Raw genomic sequence first — 23,869 nt, 5'->3', positions numbered from 1 at the left:
GCATACCACATCTAAGGATACCTCACGTCAGCACAGCGGCTGACATCATCACCTATAGAAACAGTGGTACGGTTACTCTAAATCATTCAAGAGATTCCCATTCAATGACATAACCATCAGCCAACCATTGACTGACCCATCATTTAATGTACATGTCTCTGTTATTTTCAGGGATTACCCAAAACAAAACTATTCGGCTAAAGCCCCACTTTGTGAAACGTTGTCATATAGTAGATGAGGTTGGATGAAGACACCAGTCCATCAAGTCCAACCTATAACCCTACCCTTCAGTCGCTACTTGGGGCCTTAGCCTAGACTATAGAAGAGCATAAAGTACCTTGTAGCCACTTAAAGGGGCACAATGTATCACTCATCCACAGGATAGGTAAGTGCCTGATCGATGGGGGTTATACTACTGGGATCCCCACTGATCATGAGAACTGAGAAGATAGCCAAGCCTGTCCGCCCCGTACAGATTGAACACAAAGACTGACAACCCATTAAATGGAGGTACCAGCAGTAGGAAGGCAGAGGATAGCACTGCAGTCCCTCATTGGCGACCAAGGACAACATCTACAAGGAGTTTGTATGTTCTCCCCATGTCCGTGTGGGTTTCCTCCGGGTACTCCAGTTTCCTCCAAAGATATACTGATATCTTTAGATTCTGAGTCTTATATAGGACAGTGATTGATAATATCTGTAAAGGGCTACAGAATACGTTGGTGCATATTGACCATTGGCGCGAGGGTTTGTCATTGTTCCAAAGAGGTACGCGGCAACAATGTAATTGCTTGAAAGATTCCATCTGAACATTGACAAAAGCAGTGATATGTCAGCAATGGAGGTGGCGATTCACACTGATTCAGGTGACCATAACCTATCTATCTGCAGGTCCAGGTTGATAAACTGGGTTCTACTGACAGACTCCATCTAAAGCAATACTCCAGAAGGTCACGCCTGTATGCCTGGTGCAGGACATGACCTCCCTCTTTGGCACTGTTCTAATCCCAATGGCATGCCCTCATGTAGACATGCAAGAAAATTTTTATTTACTTAACATTGCGCAATGATATACTAATACACTGTGGATAACTATCCAAAACTGAGCTGGTCACTGTGCACGGGTACGGATCAGATAACAACAAAGTCCTGTGAAACGTGGAAGCTGTGTATCCTGACAGTATGGGATCTGCCAACAGTTGAGGGCAATGACTCCCGGGATCATGTACAGACGCCAAAGTCCACATATAAAAAAAAAACGTTAAGTGCTTTTCCTATTTTCTATTTATTTTACTATAGGTATACGGACCCGGGCAGCCAGAATACTGCCAGAACGGACTGCTATTGGATTACTTGGGATTAATGCAGCATGCTATTCACTATATACCAAACACTGGCCCTCTATGACAATAGGTAGCCATGGCCTTTACAACAGGCCGCCGCACGTAAATCTACAATCGCATTCATGCGGTCATTATATAAGTCTGGAAAGAAAATGGAGCCGCTCGCCAGACACATAGAAGTGTCATCAAAGACTCGGGAAATCTGAAGAACAAACAGAAAACTGAGCAAACAAAGGGTAAAAGTCTGCCAACTCCTCGGTAAATAATCCCGTACGTCTGTGTTAACTATTTACACGATAATATTTTTTTAAACGGGTGATCCCGTCTCTGCTATAGATCCCATGTCGTACATCCAACATGGACCGACCCCACCCCGAAAGTATGTGTGGTCACTAATGGTGACACGTACATGGGATGGGGCTTGGCTCTGCATCTGGACAGCACGTGTGCGGGGAATAGAGACCACGCATGTACATTGTAAGGGAGACAGATTGGGAGGGAACAGTCAGAAATAGCCATTGCTAGTGAAAATATTAAAACATAATATAGGACTGGTTGCAAAATGATCAGTTCCCCATAGCCATGATGTGTATTGCCCAAGCTTCAACCATCTGATAGATGTGATGTGACGACTACACCTCCATTTGATAATGCCAGAGATGAAATGTGACAATGACGGCCGTGGCTGACATTACATGGCACGGGTCAGTAACAGGACCGCGCTGCAACATTGTTCCGCATTCAGAGCGGAGAGAATCTGTGTTAAAGGGTTAAAATGTCACTGGAAATTGTCTTGTTTCTCAACTCTCTTCCCTCATTGTCCAGGGTCCTTGCTCTTCAGGTTTCCCCTTTCATATACATTGCACGTATACTGAATGAACTAGATTTACAGAGCTATAACAGGAGAGGCATGACCTACATAATAACACCGCTGGTGAAATACAAGCAGCGCTGCTCATCGGGAATCCGCCAGGCACCTTATCTAAGCTTGGATGGAGGAAGCAGCAAAGGGTAAACATGAGGACCATGTTACAGAATGGAAAGCACTGTAACAGGGCTCAAGAAACCAAGACGTGGTGTCCTTCTGGATTGGCCACCTTCATCGTCGCCATCTTTCTCTTTAAAGCTCAACAGGTTGGAAAAAAGTTCAGGATTGTCTTTTTTAGACTTTGATCTGTCAACCTTGTATGCTTTTTTAGAAATATCATCTACATAATGCAGAAAAAATATTCAAAAACACCCATAGTTTGGCTGCGGCTCAGGACATGGATGGCCAATATTTCACACTAAGGACTACTAGATCAGGAATAACACCAAACATAGGGGAAGGTTTATCAAGACCAGCATATCGTGTACTGATCTTAATATTGTGAGATCTTCCTAAAAATTATGGCGGATTGTAGGGGGTTCCATGTGCCACAAAATTAAAGGTTTGTCCAAGAATTTGGAAACTATGTCCATAAATATCTGATTGGTGCGGGGCCGACAGACAGGGACAGCAAAGATAAGCTATACCAGGCCACTTCTACACAACACCGGGCCGGAACCAGTTGGCTCCAATCTCTGTATGATGGCCATGTGCTGGTCTCACAGAAGTCAATGGGACTAAGCTGCAGTACCAACACTTGGCCACTATACAGGGACTGGCGCCAACCGCTTTCAGCCCTGTGTTGTGTATAATATGGACATCAGAGGTTGCCCTTTACATCTGAGGACACCTTCCAGCCCCCTATCCGAAATTTTTGGTGTACCTCAGGGAAAGACCATAAATTCCAAATTTCTGGGTAACCCCTTTAAATATAGATTTCAGCTATAACATGCATGAGCACAAGCTTTAGGAAATCTGTCAGGCTAAGTGGCCTCTGCCCAGGTAAACCCTGACTTTTCTCAAAAATGGTGAGCATGGTGCAAAAGTTACAAAAAGTTGCAATTTTTGCAAAAAATTGCAACTTGTTCATGCAAAAGGGATACAAGACATGCTAAATCCCCTACCCCGTAATGTCCAGTAGTCTAATTTCTCACATATGAGGAATCTCCCCTGCTCCACTAGCGCCTGGCTGGCTTCCACAGTCATTAGCACTGCACTCAGGGAGGTGTGTGTACAGAGAGCAAGCCTTGACAAAACAGCCTTATAATTGGCTATGTACTAAAGGACTTACTCCTCCTCGCTTCCTCACCTGTCAGCCAGAACAAGAGCTAGAAAAAAAAGAGATAACACACAGGGAGTGGAAGAAGCAGAGCATCCAGGTGCACAGACTCTTGGCTGCTTTCCCCACCACGGAAGTCAACAAGGATTCTGGGACCTAACGCCTTCACATCAATTCCCCAGAGGCTGTAAACATATGCGGCGTGACAGACTGCAGGTGGAGAACAGAAGGAACGCCCGCAACTACTCCAGGGCTAAAGCATCTGTACATGGCGGCATCTACACCGCAGCCTAGAAAACTTTAAAGACTAGCTGACCTTAAGAGCCAAGATCAGTCAGAAGCCAAGGCTGAAACACAAGTTGTGCTAAGAGTAAGGCTTGGTTTGCATCTGCGTTGGAGTCTCCGTAGAAGTATCTGTCGCAGATTCAGCCTAAAATCAGTGGAAAGAAAAGTCCTGCATGGTATAAAACTGGCGGACCCCATTATAGTCTATCTACCGCTTTTTTAGCGGATGGGCTCTGTCTTTTGGGGTCGCCATGTGAACCCAAACAACAGACAAGTGGCGCTGAATCTGGCACGATATCTCGCGTAAGAATCAGCAATAATAAAAAGACTCCCATTGACTTCAATGGGTTCCGTTTTCCGTGTGTAACCCATTGAAGTCAATGGGAGTCTTTTTTCTGCGCTGATTCTTATCGTGCCAGATTCATCGCCACTTTCCTCCATATGAACGCACCATTATATGTTATAGAGTTTATACATTAGACCACATATTACAAAAACAAGGCCATAGCGCCACACCTCTCCAAGCTCAGCCCCTCTGAAGTGAATGAGACTGAGCTGCAATACCACATACAGCCTGTGGAGAGATGGGGCACTGTTTTTGGGAAGAAAAATATTCATTTCTGATACTGATTGATAACGTTAGCCCAAAGTTATAATTTACTCCATTCCCCTAATATTTTTCATGCCCGATAGGTGCTCTTCCGGAGATCCACCGCTGACCTTTCTACATATCTGAAGACAACTTATTTCTTATACAGACGATTTAGGATTGATCATGACAATGAGAAGTGGACGCAGTGATGTCTCAAAATCTGCAACAAAACTACATTTTTGACACAGGTGCTATAAAATCTAAATGAGAAGGTTCGCTTTGGAAAATATGGACGTGTCTTTAAAGTGTACCTCCGATTCTAAAACAACTTTCAATAAATTAATAGTGCAGGTGAATATAAGAAACATTGTAATATACCTTATATAACAAATATGTTTCCTCCTCCATTTATCAAGCTGATTTTTTATATATCAATCAATGGAGAATGGAGGGGGAGAAGGAGGATGCTGGAATTACCATCCTCCTCCTCCCCCTACCCTCTCCATAGAGTTCTGTGTGTGAGCTGGATTCTATGTAAACAAACAGGCTTCACACCGTACGGTGGGTGTATTGAAGGATCTGTTAAAACACCGTCATGAAAATTGCTTATGTGACTAGCGCCCATTCACATACAGTGGATTTAATGCAGCCATGTGACAGCCAGTAAGAAACGTCAGATTATCACTACTGTGTGAATACAGTTCAATGAAAGACATCTCTTTCTTATATGTTATTTTACTAAATATGCCCCAAAGTGTCTATTTTTGATCCCTAAGGCCCAGATATCAGATACATTGCTACGAAAGACGTCAGCTACAGGACACAGATTACAAGATAAGCACCTTGGGTGCCCTATATGGGTTTTCTATTTCATCTGCCCGGATTGTAATGGGAGCTTATGCTTTAACCGCCCTAAAGACAGCCTGTCAGACAGAGCTCGGTGACCCTCAATTATCTACGTCCATCGATTATCGTTCCATCAATGGAGCTCTAGACAGTGGGGAGAAGGGACGCCTGCCCTTTCCCGTCTCCGAATGCTGGCTGTGGTTACCCTGGCAACAGAGCAGCGGCGGCGTCCTGGGTACCACCTATTGGGTTCGTTTTCAAACTGAGAGATAGCGGTCTATTGAAAGCTGCGCTGAAGCCCTAACTTGTGTCTGGGAGTGATAACATAATAACTGCAGACAGACGGCAGGGTGAGCGGGCGCTGATAGCCGCGTAATTAGCCCGTCTCATTTAGAAGGACGAGATTCACGTATACCGTGCTAACAGGGATAAAGACGCACATAGATTCCAGATTTAGAGACGGCCCGTCAGCTCTGGTGATATGTCTATTTTAGCAAACATCTTTATATTCCCACTAGATAACAATTCTGGAGAATCGTTTCTTGGAATTCTTATCATGTGCCATTCCTCTGTTGTTCCTCCTGGAAATGTATTAATAAACTGTTACCGTTCCCTTTATGTACGGAGTATTCGCTTACATAATCTGGCACCGCTGACTGCTGTCAACTGCTAACATCCGATTTTTAATAAATTTGCAGGAGGAACAACAGAGGAACAATACAACGCACAGTTCTTAGAATAAATGCTACAGAATTGTTATATTATGGTAAATACAATAATTTAGAGGAGGGCCCTCTTAAAGAATATGCCTGGGCATGTGGCAATAGGGTGACTTGGGACGGCTGTGGAATAACTGGACTTATATGCCGTTCAGGATTCTAGGAAAGCTAGGTGACCAATGGGAGCTACAGCAGCCATATTGGATGAAGTTATAAACAGCTGAAAATGTTAGTTTTTGAAAGTTTTATTAAAGGTTTTCCAAAAGTAGAAACCACCATTAGAAAAATAGGAATAGACTCAAAGCTAAGTACATGGCAAGGTATAGCTGTATACAGAAATCTAGGAGAAAATTATACTATACGTAAAATCAATCATAAAGTCAATAGAGTAAAAAACAAAAAGTGAAATATTTTGGTATGTAGTATCATCCCTGCCCTAGGGCGACCACGAGGCCACCGGGTATAGAAGAGGAGCCATCGCCTATATCAAACACTTCTAGAACAAACATTACAGGAAGAGGGGGAACAATCCAAATCAGAGCCAAGACAAAGGGGAGAGCAAAGACAACAGGGTGGGAAGGGGGGGAATAAAGGGAGAGGGGCTACTGAAGTTATGGTGAGACCGAGAAGAAAAAAGGTACACACCAGCATGCCATAAAAAGGGGGGGGGGGAATAGTAGGAATCAAGTAAGACCCTCCCCAATTGGGGATGACACCGACCAAAATTTCATGGTCTACGAATACTGACCCAATAAAACAGACTTCTCATGAGCCATAATCCGGGACAGTCTGATCTCACCCCATGAGTAAGCTATGGCTATCTTAGGGGCCAAAAAACATAAACAGATCCATCTCCAAACTGGCGGAAAAGAAGCTTCAAGATCTCGACGGCAAACAACTCCAAGACGCCAACTGACCCTATGATGATTCCCGATACCCCAAAACATAAACTAAAGTGCGCTCCAAGTCCCTTGACAAAGATGACATTCTTATTCTTTGCAGGTGTTGATGAGCTCAATGTTATTGAAAATATTATGTACGGAGAATTTGGGAACCTAATAAAACACCTGTCCTGTCCCATTGGCGGCCACGGGGCATTTACACAAACAGGTAAGAATAACAGACACAACAAGTTCCTGTTGGAAAGACATTGTGTAAGGACCACAACAGGTGGCATGCTCCAGGATGCTCAAGCCTCCGACTAGAGACCAGGATTTAAGCCTGGTTTTATGCCACTCATGATCCCGCACCCACGCCACGGCCAACTCAATGGCACAACCACTCTCACCCTCCCCGTAACCCTCATTTATCCTTTTCACACATAGATCCTTATTTCCATTGCCAAAAGCGGTTCTCCTCCTCCCTCTTCCCCTCTTATCCCCTTCAATTATCTCTCCGCTCCTCCGACACTATCATCCACCCTCCTTCCTCCCCACCTTCGCCCTCGCCAAGTAATTTCCTCTTCAAATCAATTCTCCTAATCACAGAAAACCCAAAAGGCCCACATGAACGCAGCCTCAAACCAGAGCGCAGACATTAATTAAACCCCCTCTAGCCTCCCTGACACTACAAATTGGATGCGACAGGGGTGGGCTACCTCCTCGCAAACGTTAACCCTTCCTACGGAAGGTGAGAGCTGGTCGGAGCGAAAACACAGGGACGAGTAGAAGCGTCGTGATTGGACCCGCGCCAGCCGGAGCCTAGGACTTACACGTTCCTCTAATAGCAATTATTAATAAGAAAGCTCCCTATTCATCTCAGGGATTTGGCAGGGAAGCAATTTCCACACTCCAGCACATAAAGCTGACAGTTTCTTGGTCGGGCTTAGAGGGAGAGGGTGGGAGGTCCCTGGCAGGGGAACAAGGTGCTTATGAAAGAAGCTTGGGCTTCCCTCCTGTGTCCCCTCACCCGCTGGGCACCATGTCAGCCGCCAATAGCGAAGTGGGCCCGGTGTGCCCCTGACACTGAAACCGCAGTCAACAGACACAAGGAGACGAGTCCTGCCCATTTCCTGAGAGCTTTCAAAGGGGAATTGTTAGTTGAATATCTGTGTGCAACTCTGACAGCCCCTCTGGAGATCCCCTCCCCCGACAGCACAGAGAGACGGTTTATCTGACAGCTGTGAGGTCTGACCGCATGGGGAGGGGGGAAAGGACGTGTTACGGCGGGGCGCAGCTGGAGAATCAAGCCTTCAGTTATAGGCAGGGGGTCGTCTAGATAAGAAGGCACTGAGCAACCACACAGTGGCCAACTGAGGAGAATGGGGGGGGGGGGATGCGGAGACGAATACTCAGGAGGAAGACCGCGTCAAAGTGTTGATGCTCTTTCCTCATACGATAAAAAAACTTTCTATTTTTCACATCAGAGTAAAAATTTCAAATCAAAACTTTTTTGGACTCTGAATGGCGGCCTCGATACAGGTGTCTTTTTGCAAATTTTTGCTTCCAAAGAATTGAGTTGCTGTCATTGTACACTTTAGACGCCAGGGCTAAGTCTGTCTAGGACGCTATATACTACTATAAGTTATCTATCATTCATACCTGATTGCAGCAAAAAGGGACGACACCAAAGGGCAAGAGGCCCCTGGGGCCAGTTTTTGATTGATTTTCAATTGATTTTATGCAAGGATCAATAGCACGGCGGGCAGGTACGACTACAACCACAAGACTGATATGGAACCTTTAAAGTGACATGTTTCTTGAGTAAATTATCCAATATATTGATATAAGGGACAGACTTGGGATAATCGCTATTAACTCAATATACCTTGTAAAGTTATGAAGAAAATAAGTGAAGCCCACTGTATAAGGACGTTTCAATAATAGGGCTGTGTAGGGCTCACAATGGGTTAAAAGTATAGAAAAGCAATACTCACCGCTCCAATCCCCCAATTACTGTGCCCCTGCTGGTCTCTACTTCCTGGTCCCGACTGCTCAGCCAATTACTAGCTGTAGTAGGGGGTTGTGAGGGACCTAGAAGTAGAGACTATCAGGGGAAAGGCGGCAGCGGAGGATCAAAGACGTGACTATAGCTGCTTTGAGGTATTTAGCACATTCTGAACCTGTTTTAAGATCCCGGACAACCACTTTTATTCTACCTTATATCCTCTAAATCCGGGGTGGGCAATTAATTTTCCCATGGGGCCACATGAGAAATTGAAACGGTTCTAGAGGGCTATGCGTGCCATGGCAAATTGAGCTCCACCCACTTCTGTGCTGACTCCGCCCATGCTCAATCATTTTTTTCATGTGGCCCCACAAAGTATAATCCTCCTACAGTCACCCTAACATTATACACCCCCACATTATAATATAATGTCCCACAGTATTAAGTCCTCTCCTGGTGCCCCAGTGTAAACTAGCAGAAACTAGAGGGGATATTAAACTGGGGGCAACTAGTGGCAGATATGTCCCCCACCAGCTACCCCCCACAGTTTAATATGCTCCTCCATTTGCCCCAGTTTAATGTCCCCCCTACATCTGACTCCTAGTTTAATGTCCCCATCCATCTGCCTTCAGTTTAACTGCCCCTACATCTGCTGCTCCAGTGTTCTCCCCAATCCACCGCTCGGTGACGCTAAGCCAGTCCAGGACAGCTTGTCCTGGACTGGCTTAGGTAAGCAAAAATGCCGCCCTCCCCGGGGCCCTGGCATAGCGCCGCCTGAAGCGGTCGCTTCAGGTCGCCTCATGGGAGGTGCGGCGCTGCGCCCAGTCCCCTCCTCTTGCTCACACATGCTGTCTTTTCTCTCCTCCTCCTCATCCATCACTCTCCATTCCAGGCAGCTTGCTCTTTCTGTGTAACAGCAACCACACTGTCCTGTGTAGCTCCGCCCACTATCGAGTCTTAGCCTATCCTAGTGAACTAAAGGACCTGTGACGTCATCACAGGTCCTTTGGCCGACTTTACATTCAGAGTCTACTTTTATCCCACAAGCTATGCGGGTCAGACAGAGCCGGTCAGAGGGCCGTATGTGGCCTGGGGGCCGTACATTGCCCAGGTCTGCTCTAAATGCTCTCTTAAAGGGAGTCTGTCGCCAGAACCCAATATACAACCCAGCCATGCGGATAGATAGGTTAGGCCCTTGTTGCTCCAAAGAGCTCATTTGCACACTGACAAAAACAGCAATATCTCAGCAACGCAGGGAGCGATTCTTATGGGGAAACGCGGTTTAATTCAGGTCACACTAACCTATTTATTTGCGGGTGGGGCCCCTTGACAAAAGATCAGTTACATGTCCCGTACTAGCCGTACTCCATACATTTCTATAGAAGTTGTGCTACTTTTATCACCGTGCCAAATAACGGTCTTCAGGAGCTGCAGCTTGTTGACTGTCACTGAGTCAGTCCCATAGGATTTGCATGTGAGAGCGCTATTCCATAAGGAAAGGATAAGTACACAGATCCCTATGGACAACAAGGAAGTAAATAAACACCGCCCCCCACCTGTTACGCTCACATTACAGATTTCTGTGTAAACTCGCACAATACTAGTGAATATAAGGAAACCAGTTAATATCTGTGGGTTTTATATTCATAGAATAAAGACATTTGATGTGAGTACAAGATGCATTAATATAAGTCGACATGGGCAAATATTTCCTGCAACATGAATGATTTCCTTCATGGCAAATTGTTGGCAGACTGGCAAACACTTGCAAGTCCCAAAGGTAACTTCTATACAAAGTATGTCTCCTTTATTACACAAGTGAATGGGCTGAGCTGGACCAGCCTATGGACAAGAGTGGTGTTGTTTCTGGAGGAACTCAACCGAACAACCCCCTTATGAGGTTATGCCATAGCTTTCTTTGCCTACAACCACAACTATCCTGTATGTCCCACACATTCCTCTCATCTAAGTATATTCTAGTGGCATTATTTGTAATACTGACTATAGTGTCACATGTGTAGGAATGCAGCAAAGCTGTGTACATAGCTATTCTGCACTGTTTCACTGACACACCTATATCCACAAACTGCAAACAGTCAGAACTAGCACAATATAGCTGTCATTGAATGGGGGCAGGAAACAGTTAATATTAGAAGCAATACTGTGTTTCCCATAAGCCAATGCATGTACAGTACATGGTAAGAATTTGGGAACAGCAATCCATTAAAACCCCTTTAATGCAAAAAATGAGAAAGATATGCATCCTTGACCCAATCCGTTGTCCTGTAGCAGAAAGCAACCTGCACAGCTCACAGGTTCTATTGGTCTAGAGAAGACTAGACATATCTGTATAAGTCACAGGTTCTATTGGTCTAGAGAAGACCAGACATATCTGTATAAGTCACAGGTTCTATTGGTCTAGAGAAGACTAGACATATCTGTATAAGTCACAGGTTCTATTGGTCTAGAGAAGACTAGACATATCTGTATAAGTCACAGGTTCTATTGGTCTAGAGAAGACTAGACATATCTGTATAAGTCGCAGGTTTTAATGGTCTAGAGAAGACCAGACATAGCTGTATAATTCACAGGTTCTATTGGTCTAGAGAAGACTAGACATATCTGTATAAGTCACAGGTTCTATCGGTCCAGAGAAGACCAGACATATCTGTATAAGTCACAGGTTCTATTGGTCTAGAGAAGACCAGACATAGCTGTATAAGTCACAGGTTCTATTGGTCTAGAGAACTCTAGACATATCTGTATAAGTCACAGGTTTTTTTGGTCTAGAGAAGACTAGACATATCTGTATAAGTCACAGGTTCTCTCGGTCTAGAGAACACTTGACATATCTGTATATGTCACAGGTTCTATTGGTCTAGAGAAGATTTGATATATTTGTATAAGTCACAGGTTCTATTGGTCTAGAGAAGACTAGACATATCTGTATAAGTCACAGGTTCTATTGGTCTAGAGAAGACCAGACATATCTGTATAAGTCACAGGTTCTATTGGTCTAGAGAAGACTTGACATATCTGTATAAGTCACAGGTTCTATTGGTCTAGAGAAGATCAGACATATCTACAGAATTAACAGATTGTATTGATGTAGACCAGACATATCTGCACAACTTGTGAGTTGTATAGGTCTAAGGACCAGACATATCTGTACAACTCGCAGATTCTGTAGGTCTAAGGACCAGACATATCTGTACAACTCGCAGATTCTGTAGGTCTAAGGACCAGACATATCTGCACAACTCGTGCATTGTATAGGTCTAGAGAAGACCAGACGTCTTCACCTCAACAAGCATCAAAGTGGTTTCTGACACATCTAAAGCTGCTTAAAATTTTAAAATCCTGTTATTAAAAGTCAAAGGACAGAAAGTTCATTTTTTATTCTGTTTTAACTTTTTGTATAACACAGATAGTTACTGAAACAAAGGTGGGAGAAGGGAATGCGCAGCCCGGTGAACCCGCTGCGCCCATTTGTCATCAAAGTAGGCGAGCTGTTCATCCAGAATCCCTTTTATAGCCCATACAGTGTGATGACCTACTGGAATCTAGGCTTTATCACAGCTTTCTGACCTCTATTGTCTACCAATCCAAGTCTATTATCTGTGGCTGAATAATTCTACCTGTCGTTCCTGAGGTCTGAGGCATTTTATGCCTCCTTAATGTCATTATTTCCATGCGCGTTGATAGGCTAGACGCCTGTGAACACAGGTCAAGCATCAATGGCGTATACGGTGTAACAATACTACCGAGGGTCTTTCTGATCCAGACTGTTGCAATTTCTTCCTATAAACCTTGCAGAGATCTCAGCATGCTAAACAACATACTCTCCTGGAAAAGATTAATCTGGCCCAAAGCATTGATAAAACCTCACAAAAAGTCCACCTCAGCTCCCATAAAGGAGCCCTTTAAAATCTCAAATTATATTACAGTATAAAATTCATTCAGCTTAGGTAATAAAATAATGATATCAATGAAACTGCCATTTCATCCCACAAAATTGTCTTTTTGACTAATTTCTTCCGTCTGCCTATAGGATTTCATTGATTTTACTGTTCCTCACCATTAATTCCCTTTCGTTACGTTTTTTATCACCTCCAGCTCTGGCTGTCGGCGGCTACGGTTAGTTCATACCTCAAGATAAAAGCCACAGATAAATCCACAGGACCAGCTGGCTCCACGTTATTAGAAACAGGACCAGCGTGAACAAGAAGAAAGTCGCAGACTTTTTCTTCATCTTTATAGAAATACAACTATACAGAAGATGTTAGAAAAAAAAAAAGCGGTGCATATTACAATGTATTCACACAGGGAAATGGCGGCACGGAACAAAGCGGTGGCCCTACAGCGCCATATAAACTGTACGGTCATATAAGCCGCTAGTGTGTACAGATGGAGCAAACTTAAACTTGACTTTTTCTTGGCTTTTGTTGGGTTAAGAGTCGATAGTGGAACAGGCGAGGACCCCATGTGGCATGGTTTGGCCGCAACGTTTTATAGTCCCTGTAAAAATACGCGCAGAATTTCCATAACTGTCGCGGTTTTGGAAATCTCAGCATGTGAATTATACCTACAGAAACGCCAGTGGTTTTTCCCCGCAGTGTTTTTTTGCTGCGGACCACTACAGCGTTTTCTGGTTGCAACAAGCTACTCCCCTCTGTCCACAGCATAGGGGTAACTTGTTGATCGGTATGGGTCCGACTGCAAAGACCCAAAGGAAGGGGCTAACTAGCTGACCACTGGAGGAAGTCGGAATGAAATGGGAGATTATAGAGACCACTCAATTTACTTCAAATAGAAAGCCAAACTACAGCACTCGGCTATGTCTGACAGTTCCCGCTGAGATGTACGGAGCGTCACCATACATCTTTGACCTGCTGCTACCTTGAAACTGATGTGCAACTCAAGATCAGTAGTGGTCCCAGTGGTCAGACCTATCCCATGGACAGGGAGCAACATGTTGTAAGTGCTGGTCCAAGCATGACTTTCCCATGACTGCCATCCAAGTTTAATGGTGGTCATTAGATGATGGTCATTAAATGGTGGTCATTAGTGGTCAAGGGTGGTCATTAGATTAGGTGACATTAGATACATGTTATCTAAACCAGCAATTTTGGAAGGACTGACCAACCATCTAAAGCATATGGAGGTGTCAAAATAAGGAAAAAAGTGGGGAATGTTGAATTTTACCATCTCAGAAACTTTGTTCTCAAGGGCAACGTCCCACCGTCAGAGGTGTCTTATTCACCTCTGCCCATTGAGAACACATGGATTTAGGATGATTGCAAGGAACAGTCATCTTCCAAACAAGCGTTGACCAAAGTGAATGATCACTCTAAGAGTTAGTTCACAAGGGATAAAAGGAAAAACCAGAAGTGGATCCTAAAGAGATGAAAAATATAAAGGGAGGATTAAAGGGGTATCCCATGAAATCAACCCTTTTTTAAACTGAGGCTGGCCTTGGCAATGAGCCAAGAAGACCGTGAAGACCATGTAGTAGTCGCTGGAGGGACAATTTAGTGGTGTCCTATCAGATGAATGGCAGACAATGGATGGCACCACCTGTAACATCTACATATCCAATTTAAGTCTATGGAAAAGGGCTGTCAACCCCGTTAAGGCCATATTCACTTGCTAAGGATTGCTTCCTTACACCCTTAAAAATCTAAAGTCAATCAGAATAATTATCTGGCTCAGAAGCTTCCATTAGCAGGAGATACAGTCCTATGAAAAAGTTTGGGCACCCCTATTAATCTTAATCATTTTTTGTTCTAAATATTTTGGTGTTTGCAACAGCCATTTCAGTTTGATATATCTAATAACTGATGGACACAGTAATATTTCAGGATTGAAATGAGGTTTATTGTACTAACAGAAAATGTGCAATATGCATTAAACCAAAATTTGACCGGTGCAAAAGTATGGGCACCCTTATCATTTTATTGATTTGAATTCCCCTAACTACTTTTTACTGACTTACTGAAGCACAAAATTGGTTTTGTAACCTCAGTGAGCTTTGAACTTCATAGCCAGATGTATCCAATCATAAGAAAAGGTATTTAAGGTGGCCAATTGCAAGTTGATCTCCTATTTGAATCTCCTCTGAAGAGTGGCATCATGGGCTACTCAAAACAACTCTCAAATGATCTGAAAACAAAGATTGTTCAACATAGTTGTTCAGGGGAAGGATACAAAAAGTTGTCTCAGAGATTTAACCTGTCAGTTTCCACTGTGAGGAACATAGTAAGGAAATGGAAGACCACAGGGACAGTTCTTGTTAAGCCCAGAAGTGGCAGGCCAAGAAAAATATCAGAAAGGCAGAGAAGAAGAATGGTGAGAACAGTCAAGGACAATCCACAGACCACCTCCAAAGAGCTGCAGCATCATCTTGCTGCAGATGGTGTCACTGTGCATCGTCAACTATACAGCGCACTTTGCACAAATAGAAGCTGTATGGGAGAGTGATGAGAAAGAAGCCGTTTCTGCACGTACGCCACAAATAGAGTTGCCTGAGGTATGAAAAAGCACATTTGGACAAGGCAGCTTCATTTTGGAAACAAAAATTGAGTTTTTTGGTTATAAAAAAAGGCGTTATGCATGGCGTCCAAAAAGAAACAGCATTCCAAGAAAAACACATGCTACCCACTGTAAAATTTGGTGGAGGTTCCATCATGCTTTGGGGCTGTGTGGCCAATGCCGGCATCGGGAATCTTGTTAAAGTTGAGGGTCGCATGGATTCCACTCAGTATCAGCAGATTCTTGAGAATAATGTTCAAGAATCAGTGACGAAGTTGAAGTTACGCCGGGGATGGATATTTCAGCAAGACAATGATCCAAAACACCGCTCCAAATCCTCAGGCATTCATGCAGAGGAACAATTACAATGTTCTGGAATGGCCATCCCAGTCCCCAGACCTGAATATCATTGAACATCTGTGGGATGATTTGAAGCGGGCTGTCCATGCTCGGCGACCATCTAACTTAACTGAACTTGAATTGTTTGTCCAAAATACCTTTATCCAGGATCCAGGAACTGATTAAAAGCTACAGGAAGCGACTAGAGGCTGTTATCTTTGCAAAAGGAGGATCTACTAAATATTAATGTCACTTTTCTGTTGAGGTGCCCATACTTTTGCACCGGTCAAATTTTGGTTTAATGCATATTGCACATTTTCTGTTAGTACAATAAACCTCATTTCAATCCTGAAATATTACTGTGTCCATCAGTTATTAGATATATCAAACTGAAATGGCTGTTATAAACACCAAAATATTTAGAACTAAAAATGATTAAGATTAATAGGGGTGCCCAAACTTTTTCATAGGACTGTATCTGTCACGGCAGACGAATGGCTGTCATAAAACAGTAGCCTGCAGTCTGCTAATGAATTCAAAGGACAAGGAATTTGCTAGTCCCTGTAGCACGCCGTGTTCTCTTGGGAACCCTCGCTACTGATGGAGGGGGCTCCAATTATAACCGTTAAATTGATATTTGGATCTTCCGTTGGACATCCTTGGCTGCAGGTTGGAGTTTCTCTTTGCTTTCATCTCTCCAAAGACATAAGACAAGGATCGGAGTACAATTCGGTCTCAATGGATTAGAGCAATGTCAGCTGTCAGAGCATGGTGGGAGTTGTAGTTCTACACCAGACTAGAGTAAGCAATCAATATATCCACCGTCAATTGTAATGTCTTCTACATAGTGCTATCTTGGAAGTGGTTATCTGGGGAGCAATAAAGCTTACCAGTACGATCCCTGGTTTATTACTAATATATACCCTGGTCCTCCAGAGCCCTGTTTATTACCTATGTGGAGGGCAGCTGGGGAGGTCAGAACTTTGGTCCCTCAACTTACCCACTGATGCTCTAACTCTCAGTTATGTCACCGACTCCACTCTACTCTCCAGGCCGGCAGCCCAAGTAGAGAGTAGTCAGTGACATCAGAGATAGAGCGGCAGCAGGAGAGAAGAGGAATCAGAGTTCTGGCCTCCCCAGCTGCCCTCCACACAGGCAAATTTGGGACACAGGAAGACTGGGGTGTCTATTAGTAATGCACTGGTGAGCTTTATTACTCCCAGACAACTCTTTAATTTAGAGTACCCCTTTAGCTCAAGATGTTAGAATTAATACCAAGACTGCACCCCATCAATTATACATCGCCGAATAGCAGGGAACAGGAACAACTGAGCAAATTTATCATGTGCCCATAAAAAATATCTTAGCGCATACTGATACAGATCACACATACAACAGCTATTTCCACTCATGTCTAACACTTTTTGTACTTGACAATGTTGCAAAATGTTTTCCTTATACGCACATCTCACTATGACCCGCACGTCTTAGCAAAAGTGTGCAAGTAGCATAAGAAAGAGCCTGTGCTTCTTATGTCATATGAAGATGTACAGATATATGAGACACAAGTACTCTCATCCTTAAAGTAAAGAAAAAGTAATAGTACTAGAGATAAACTGATGCTCTATCGCCATATTCTGATACTATATGGGGGTTCTATGTCTATATTATAGTCAAGGCTCATATAGCAGAGTATATAGTGTGGTGCTCAACAACCTGGGGGATGAGGATACCGCATATCTGTAAATGGACATGGAGGTTGCGAACATATAGGAATGTATATAAAGCCTTCCCTTTGCCATAGGCTCCAAGAAATAACTTTCTGTGACCAATTTTCTACGCCTCCTTATCCATATAAAGAAGTATGTGTATATGTTATTTCCGCCAGCCACAGAACCCCTTCCAAATACATAGAAAAAGTTACATAAAACAATTCTAAAAAAAAAAGTGAAAGCAAACATGTCATAACGTAACTTATTATCAGAAAGCCCCCAAAATGTCAGATCTGTCAACAGCACAGCCAGTGAATACAGCGATGTCAGAACCTCTGATCAAACAGCCTACGATTCAGGAAAAAGGAGCTTAAACAGAGTCTGAGCAATGATCTTACCACTGGAGACGAAATTCGACACCCAGGGCAATCACAGATTGGAGGATGTACCTGTAAGATTCCTTTTGACATAAGAGTCTTCAGACTTTTCCCTGGAAGCGGCACATGAAAGAGAAGGGAGACAAGGTGATGAGCTGCAGGCAGTGACACAGGGGCGGCAGCAGGCTAGTGTCCCATCATAGCCCCCAACCTGACTGATAGCTGAGGAATCACCATTCTCCTAGTACCTGAGGACCACCCCTCCCACCACCCAATAGGCACAATCATTTTGCACACATCGACACAGACATGACAGCGATATGGAATCAAGCAAACATCCCAACTTCCCCAGGGCGCACACAAACACATATACATTCTGATACATAGTTGCATAAAGTAACACAAACATAGACATTGCATAAACGTGAAATGGAAGCAGCCCTCAAAGTGAATAACAAGTACTAAAATAGATCACGTAGACTGTGACCCTACATAAAAAGTCTAGTGGAATAGTAGAAGGCTTACTCCCTAAGTGCCTCAATGTCAGGGACTGGCAGTGCCCGCTGGGTGCGCTCCCGCCAAGTAAACAGACCTCTATTGGCCCCCCTCCCAGACTAGAAGGGTTAATGACCTCTTATTAGCACTGCCCTGTCTATCGTCACCCCCCTCCCCAGAGTAAGCACATGGCTCAAGCCTCCCCCCTCCCCACCCACAGACCTTTACCCTGCAAAACACCAAGGGCTCTGAGTTTCAGCAAGATCCAACTCTACATCTAGGGACATGTTTGTGACTGTCCTCTGATCTGAGAGCACTAACACAGTACAGTACTAGACAGTGGGATCATCTATAGGACCAACAATGTAGGATCCATAAATGATCCCAACTTATGTCTCCAAAATCTTTAGAACTAGAACCCCCCCCCCCCCAATGTCATTTACGCCCTCTAGCCTTGTCGTGACTTTGCGCCCCTGGGTGGAAGTGGGTGGGTGTGCGGATGTGTCTATGTTGGGGGTATCAAGCCCTCCCCATTTACCTCCACAACCCCAGCAGCCTGCGCCTCAGTGCCAAATCCCCATCCGGAGAGCTGGGGTCACCGGAGAGGGAAGGAAGGAAGGAGGAGGGAGAAGGGGAGGGCAGTGTGGGCTGGTGTCACTGAACAGCACCAGCCCTTGATGCTTCCTATAACCACGTTTGGATGTTACCCCCCCCCCCCCCCCTTCCCTCTATCATCTAATTAAACTGCCAGGAAGAAACATGGGGGGGGGGTGTCTCCAGTGAGAACAGCGTCTAATAAATAATGATCCCACAGCAGCAATGACAAGTGAAGTGTAAAGGGTTAATCCCCATATGGTCTGACTGTCATCATCATCATCATCACATCTATTCTCTACAGATTAACACCTTGTTGTCCCCAGCACATGGGACACGTGTTATATCAACACATACTGTCCTGTCAATGACTCCCCAGATGGGCTACAGACAGAACTTGATAGTAAGCTCTTGGGGTTCACAGCCCCACACCTGGATTGCTCGAATAGAATAAAAATCAATGCCGTATCCATATCCTTATTGGGTTATAATGGATCCATCAACCAATCGATAATCCTGTCTCTACCGAAGCGCCAATAACTAACCCATCGATGAGACCGGAGGACAATGGCAATCCTTCTGACAAAAGTGTGAAAATGATCAGAGCAGATTTGGGGGGTCTGTGCCCTTCACCAGGTGGCATCCCATAGGCACTCCATAGGCTGGCATCATTAACCCTCTCCTACCCCCCAGTCACCCACATGGGTGCAGGTACTAGCTGAGGGCATCCTCCTCGCTAATCCCCCCTTGCTAGAGACTTTCCCCTAACTTTGTCCAGAGTTGCCCCTGCTGCCCCCGGTACCTTTGTGCCTGATGCTCCTCTTCCAGTCCTTGGCCGTCTCCCTTCCACTTACAAACTGGAACTCGTTGGGGGTCAGCCACTCTCCCCGGTAGCGGATGGAGGGTCCCTTACTGCCCTGGCACAACTTCTGGATGTAGAGCAGAGCCTTGTTCTCTCCGCACTCCACCTCTATGCACGGCTCCCCCTGATCAAAGAGGGGCTGGAAGTCCGGGATGGAGGAGAACCTCTCCAGCATGAGGTCATCAGGCAGAGGCGGGTGGTGAGGCTCGTGTAAGCCCAGGTACGCACGGTGGGCATGGGTAGCAAAGAGGTGCTCGTAGGCTGGAGGGTGCGGGGTCACCACTGGGATAGCCGCGGTCAGGTATCCGGGGATAGTGTCCATGGGTTGGTTAAAGGCTGCCAGGGCCAGCTCCTCACGATCCGGTCTCTCCTTCTTGATGGCCGGCATGGTGTCCCCAGGCTGCCCCGTGCTTGCTGCGCTCGGCTTTGCGCTCTCCGGGCTGCAGCGGCTCCTGCCTTCTCCCAGGTTCACAGCTGCTCGCACTGCGCCTCCTCTGCTGATCTGCCTGGCAGCCCGACTGAGACATGACATGCTGGAGAGGAGGGCTGAGCCGCCGGAGACATCATGCTGCCTCACAAAATGCTGCTTATTGATCCCTTATTGACCTCCCCCGTGGTGCAAACTGCGCTCCCTGTGCGCCCTGATCACCTCCTTCTGCGCCCCGTCCGTCCCTGGCTGCCCCCTCCTTCTTGCCCCCTGTCTCCTTGCTGCCCCCTAGCTTGCTGCCCACTCTTTGCACCCCCTCCTCTTGGCTCGTGTAGTTGTTGCCCTCCTCCTAAGTGCGCCCCCTAGTTGCACTCTTATTGCGCCCCCTCCTCCTCCAGTGGGCAGTAGTAAAGTTTTGGCGGCGCCCGGCTCTGTGTGCCCTCCACCTGCCCGGCTGGCTGTATGACTGAGCAGGGTGATAATAATGATGACTTATAAAGAAGTACAATGTGAGTGTGGCGCCGGCCTGTCCCCCGCTCTGGTGCCCGACAGCGCCGCTCTGGCCGCTGTTCAGCCTGTGTCGCCGCCGCCGCCGTCGCCGCCGCTGCTGGGGGATCCCGCTACGTTCTATGTGTCACACACGGCGGAGTTCACACACTCTCCTGACCAAACAAGACTCCGCTTCTCCGCCGCTTCTCCAACTTGGCCCATTTAAACAGCAGCACAGGCGGCAGCGGAGGGGGAAGCCGGCGAGGAGGGGGTGTGCGAGGGACGACGCTCGGCGGCGACTCCCTGTCTGCGCTGCTGCAGTCACCCACGTGTGTCAGGGCAAGGGGGCAGCAGCAGTCCTGGAGGGCAGGCATAGTGACAGATTGGAGGAGAAGTGTCGCCTGCCGGGTGATCAAGTGCTTTTATGTCATGGAGACATACCTAGGAGAGAGTCTTATCTGTCACATCTCCTCACCAAGATGGGGCAACACAAGCAGTGCCCTTATAGCTGGGAGATGCCCTGGATAAATGTGCTTGGCGCTGCTAGAAGCTTGAAAGGAGTTGTGTTCAGCTGCTTTAGAAAACTTCTAAGGGAATGTTCACACAGAGGAATTTGGATTCAGAATCCAGTTCTGCAAACTGGAAAAAGGAAAGAGAAGATAAGAAGAAAACGCGGGAGGAGAAAAAGAAGCCTCCTACCCCATCTTCCGGCACACGGATGCCCCTGGCATAAGACTACAGAGGATTAGCCCAATTGGGGCAAACTTATTAAGACTGGCGTATTGGACTTCAGTCTTAATAAACAGCCCGACTGGCGCAGGGAACGAGACACATATGGAGAGACTATGGCCTGTTCATAAATCTGTCAGAGGTCCCGGCACCAGAATGAGTCGCCCCAACCTATTTCCCCAATTTCTGACGGATCGGGGATTGAGGCAGACGTTTGGGGCAAGAAAAGCATCACTCAGCATCACCAGTTTTCCAGCATAAAGGGAATGACAGATTCCCTCCATTGTGTCTGAGACTGATCAGCAGGTTAATCCACGACGGAAAGTCAAAGCTCTACTTCAGTTGTCCACTTGCCCAGGGCCAGAATTTGGTGGGAAACCACTTTCACTGTCCAGAGGCCCATTAGGGTATGTTCCCAAAAGTAGAATTTGGAGAGGAATTTTAGGCAGTCTTCTGCTTCTAAGTACTCTCCGTCTCCCAATACCAACCCTGTGGAACCCATTATGGAAAGCCGGAGATAAGCTTTAACTTTATGCCACTGGTTTTCACACATGATTGGCCTCCAAAAAAAACAAAGGACGTGTTTTACGGTATATTTGTCCGTTTTGGAGTGGGAAGGATAGAGAACAAGACAGATGAAATTCACCTTTTTGTAATTTAATTTTATTTTGCCCAAGAGCCCATTAAAAATAGCTGCAAAATGGATGACACTTAGCCATCAAAAACGGACAAGCAGAACGGATGCAAAACAGACACAGTCATATGAATATAGTCTTATAAAAGAAGGGGAAACAATGTAAGGGAAATCCCAGAATTTGAGGCGGAAGATCACTTCAAATTTTTTTCCAATTCTTCTGTGTGAACATACTCCAAGGCTGTATTCTGTATTCGTACAATTATACAAGTATTTACCTGAGTAATCGTGCGATCGTTGGCAGTCACATGCATGCAGGATTTCGTGCAGCCGCTCTTCATTAGAACATCCTTTAGAGAATTCTGACACCAAAAATTTACAAATTACAGATTTGCAAATTTTCTGCTTATTTGTGCAAAAAAAATTTCTACAAATTTCTGCATTAAATTTGAGCTCCTGCATCCCAATTCAAAATCCGTAATAGGGCCCCACTTACTATGTGTTATCTATAATACTTGTGTCTTCTTATATTTTAGAAGTTTCTTAAAGGGATCCTATCAGTCAGACACAATTTTTTCTCGGTACCACATAGGAATAGCCTTAAGAAAGGCTATTCATCTCCTACCTTTCGTCGTCTTCTTCGCACCGCCATTTGCCTAAAATTCTGGTTCTTGTCGGTATGCAAATTAGCTCTCTCGCAGCACTGGGGGCGGCCCCAGTGCTGCGAGAGTACTTCCTCCAGCGTCGCCTCCATCTTCTTCAGCAGTGTCATCTTCAGCCTCTTCTTCCGGTGGTGGCTTGTAACTTCTAGGCCTCAGGCCTTGGGCAGAGCAGACTGTGCATGTCCACAGGCCACAAGAAAATGGCCGCTTGCACAGTATTGTAAGCGAACATTTTCTCGTGGCCTGTGTGGGCATGCGCAGTCTGCTCTGCCTGAGGCCTAGAAGTTACAATTCTCCACTATAACATGGGAGCACCTTAAATCTTTAGCTCAGAGATCTTTAGAGAACTGGCCCCTTTCATTTCATGGATAGGATGGATGTTTTTCCTTTTTTACCTTAAAAACATTTGCATTACTCACAAGGACCATCAGAGGACCAGAACAACGGACTTACAGACCTCTAAAATAGTGCAACGGTGCCTGGGGACTCCTATAATGGAATCAACTCGGTGTCCGTTCTTTTAAACGAAAATCACTGGGCGAAAAAGTTGGACTTGTAGCAATTTTTTTAATCCGGTGATTTTCGATGAATACTTCAAACAGAGACTCCGACGCAGATGTGAACCCAACCTTAGAGTGTTTTTCTTATGACAAATATTTGTGGCCTTTTAATTATATTTGATGCAATTAGGGTGCTTTCCCGTGTGACAAATAGCACTGTGTTTTTTGGAGTGTGGCCAATCACCACTGGGCAAAATCGCACGTGTTTTACACCAAATTCTTGTGGTTTTGCAAAGTACTTATTGGCCACAGGGCTTCTACAGACAAGTCAGATATCCAGGGGATATGCCACAAGTATGTGATATGTCTGGGTCCCATCTCAAGTGACCCCACACAAGGTATAATGCCACTACACTATATCTACACTATATGATGCCCCATTTGTACCTTCACACAGTATGAATCATCCTAGTGCTTCCACATAGTATAATGTCCTCCACACAGTATAACGCTTCCATATATTATGATGTACCCTTATTACCCCCACACAGCATGATTCCTGCTTAGTGCCTTCAAGTAGTATAATCTTCCTTTAGTATCCCCACCCTGTACAATACTCATTAGTGCCCCCAACACATTATACTGCCCCCTTAGTGTCCTGCACAGTATATTGCCTCTTTAGTGTCCCGCACAGGATACT

The 23,869-nt window shown here is 45.2% G+C and overlaps 1 protein-coding gene across 6 annotated transcripts in view; it reads right to left on the bottom strand.

Moving 5' to 3' along the window:
• The window catches only part of SAMD11 (sterile alpha motif domain containing 11), a 130,229-nt gene extending 109,822 nt beyond the window's left edge, over positions 1 to 20,407 (bottom strand). Inside the window, exons 1-2 of one of the 6 annotated variants that reach the window (XM_075279664.1) lie at positions 19,669 to 20,407; positions 17,799 to 17,890 (exon numbers count right to left, since the gene is read on the bottom strand). In XM_075279664.1, coding sequence (XP_075135765.1) covers positions 17,799 to 17,890; positions 19,669 to 20,260 — 684 coding nt within the window. In that variant the 5' untranslated portion in view covers positions 20,261 to 20,407. Of the gene's footprint in view, positions 1 to 17,798; positions 18,222 to 18,302; positions 18,319 to 18,810; positions 18,880 to 19,668 lie in introns of those variants that run through there. The other 5 variants (XM_075279665.1, XM_075279666.1, XM_075279669.1 and 2 more) reach the window with 5 other exon arrangements.
• Positions 20,408 to 23,869: the final 3,462 nt, after the last annotated feature.

This window comes from Leptodactylus fuscus, chromosome 6 (assembly GCF_031893055.1).
Source record: "Leptodactylus fuscus isolate aLepFus1 chromosome 6, aLepFus1.hap2, whole genome shotgun sequence".
In the NCBI taxonomy this organism is placed as follows: Eukaryota; Metazoa; Chordata; class Amphibia; order Anura; family Leptodactylidae; genus Leptodactylus; species Leptodactylus fuscus.
This window is presented reverse-complemented; position numbering and strand designations above follow the sequence as displayed.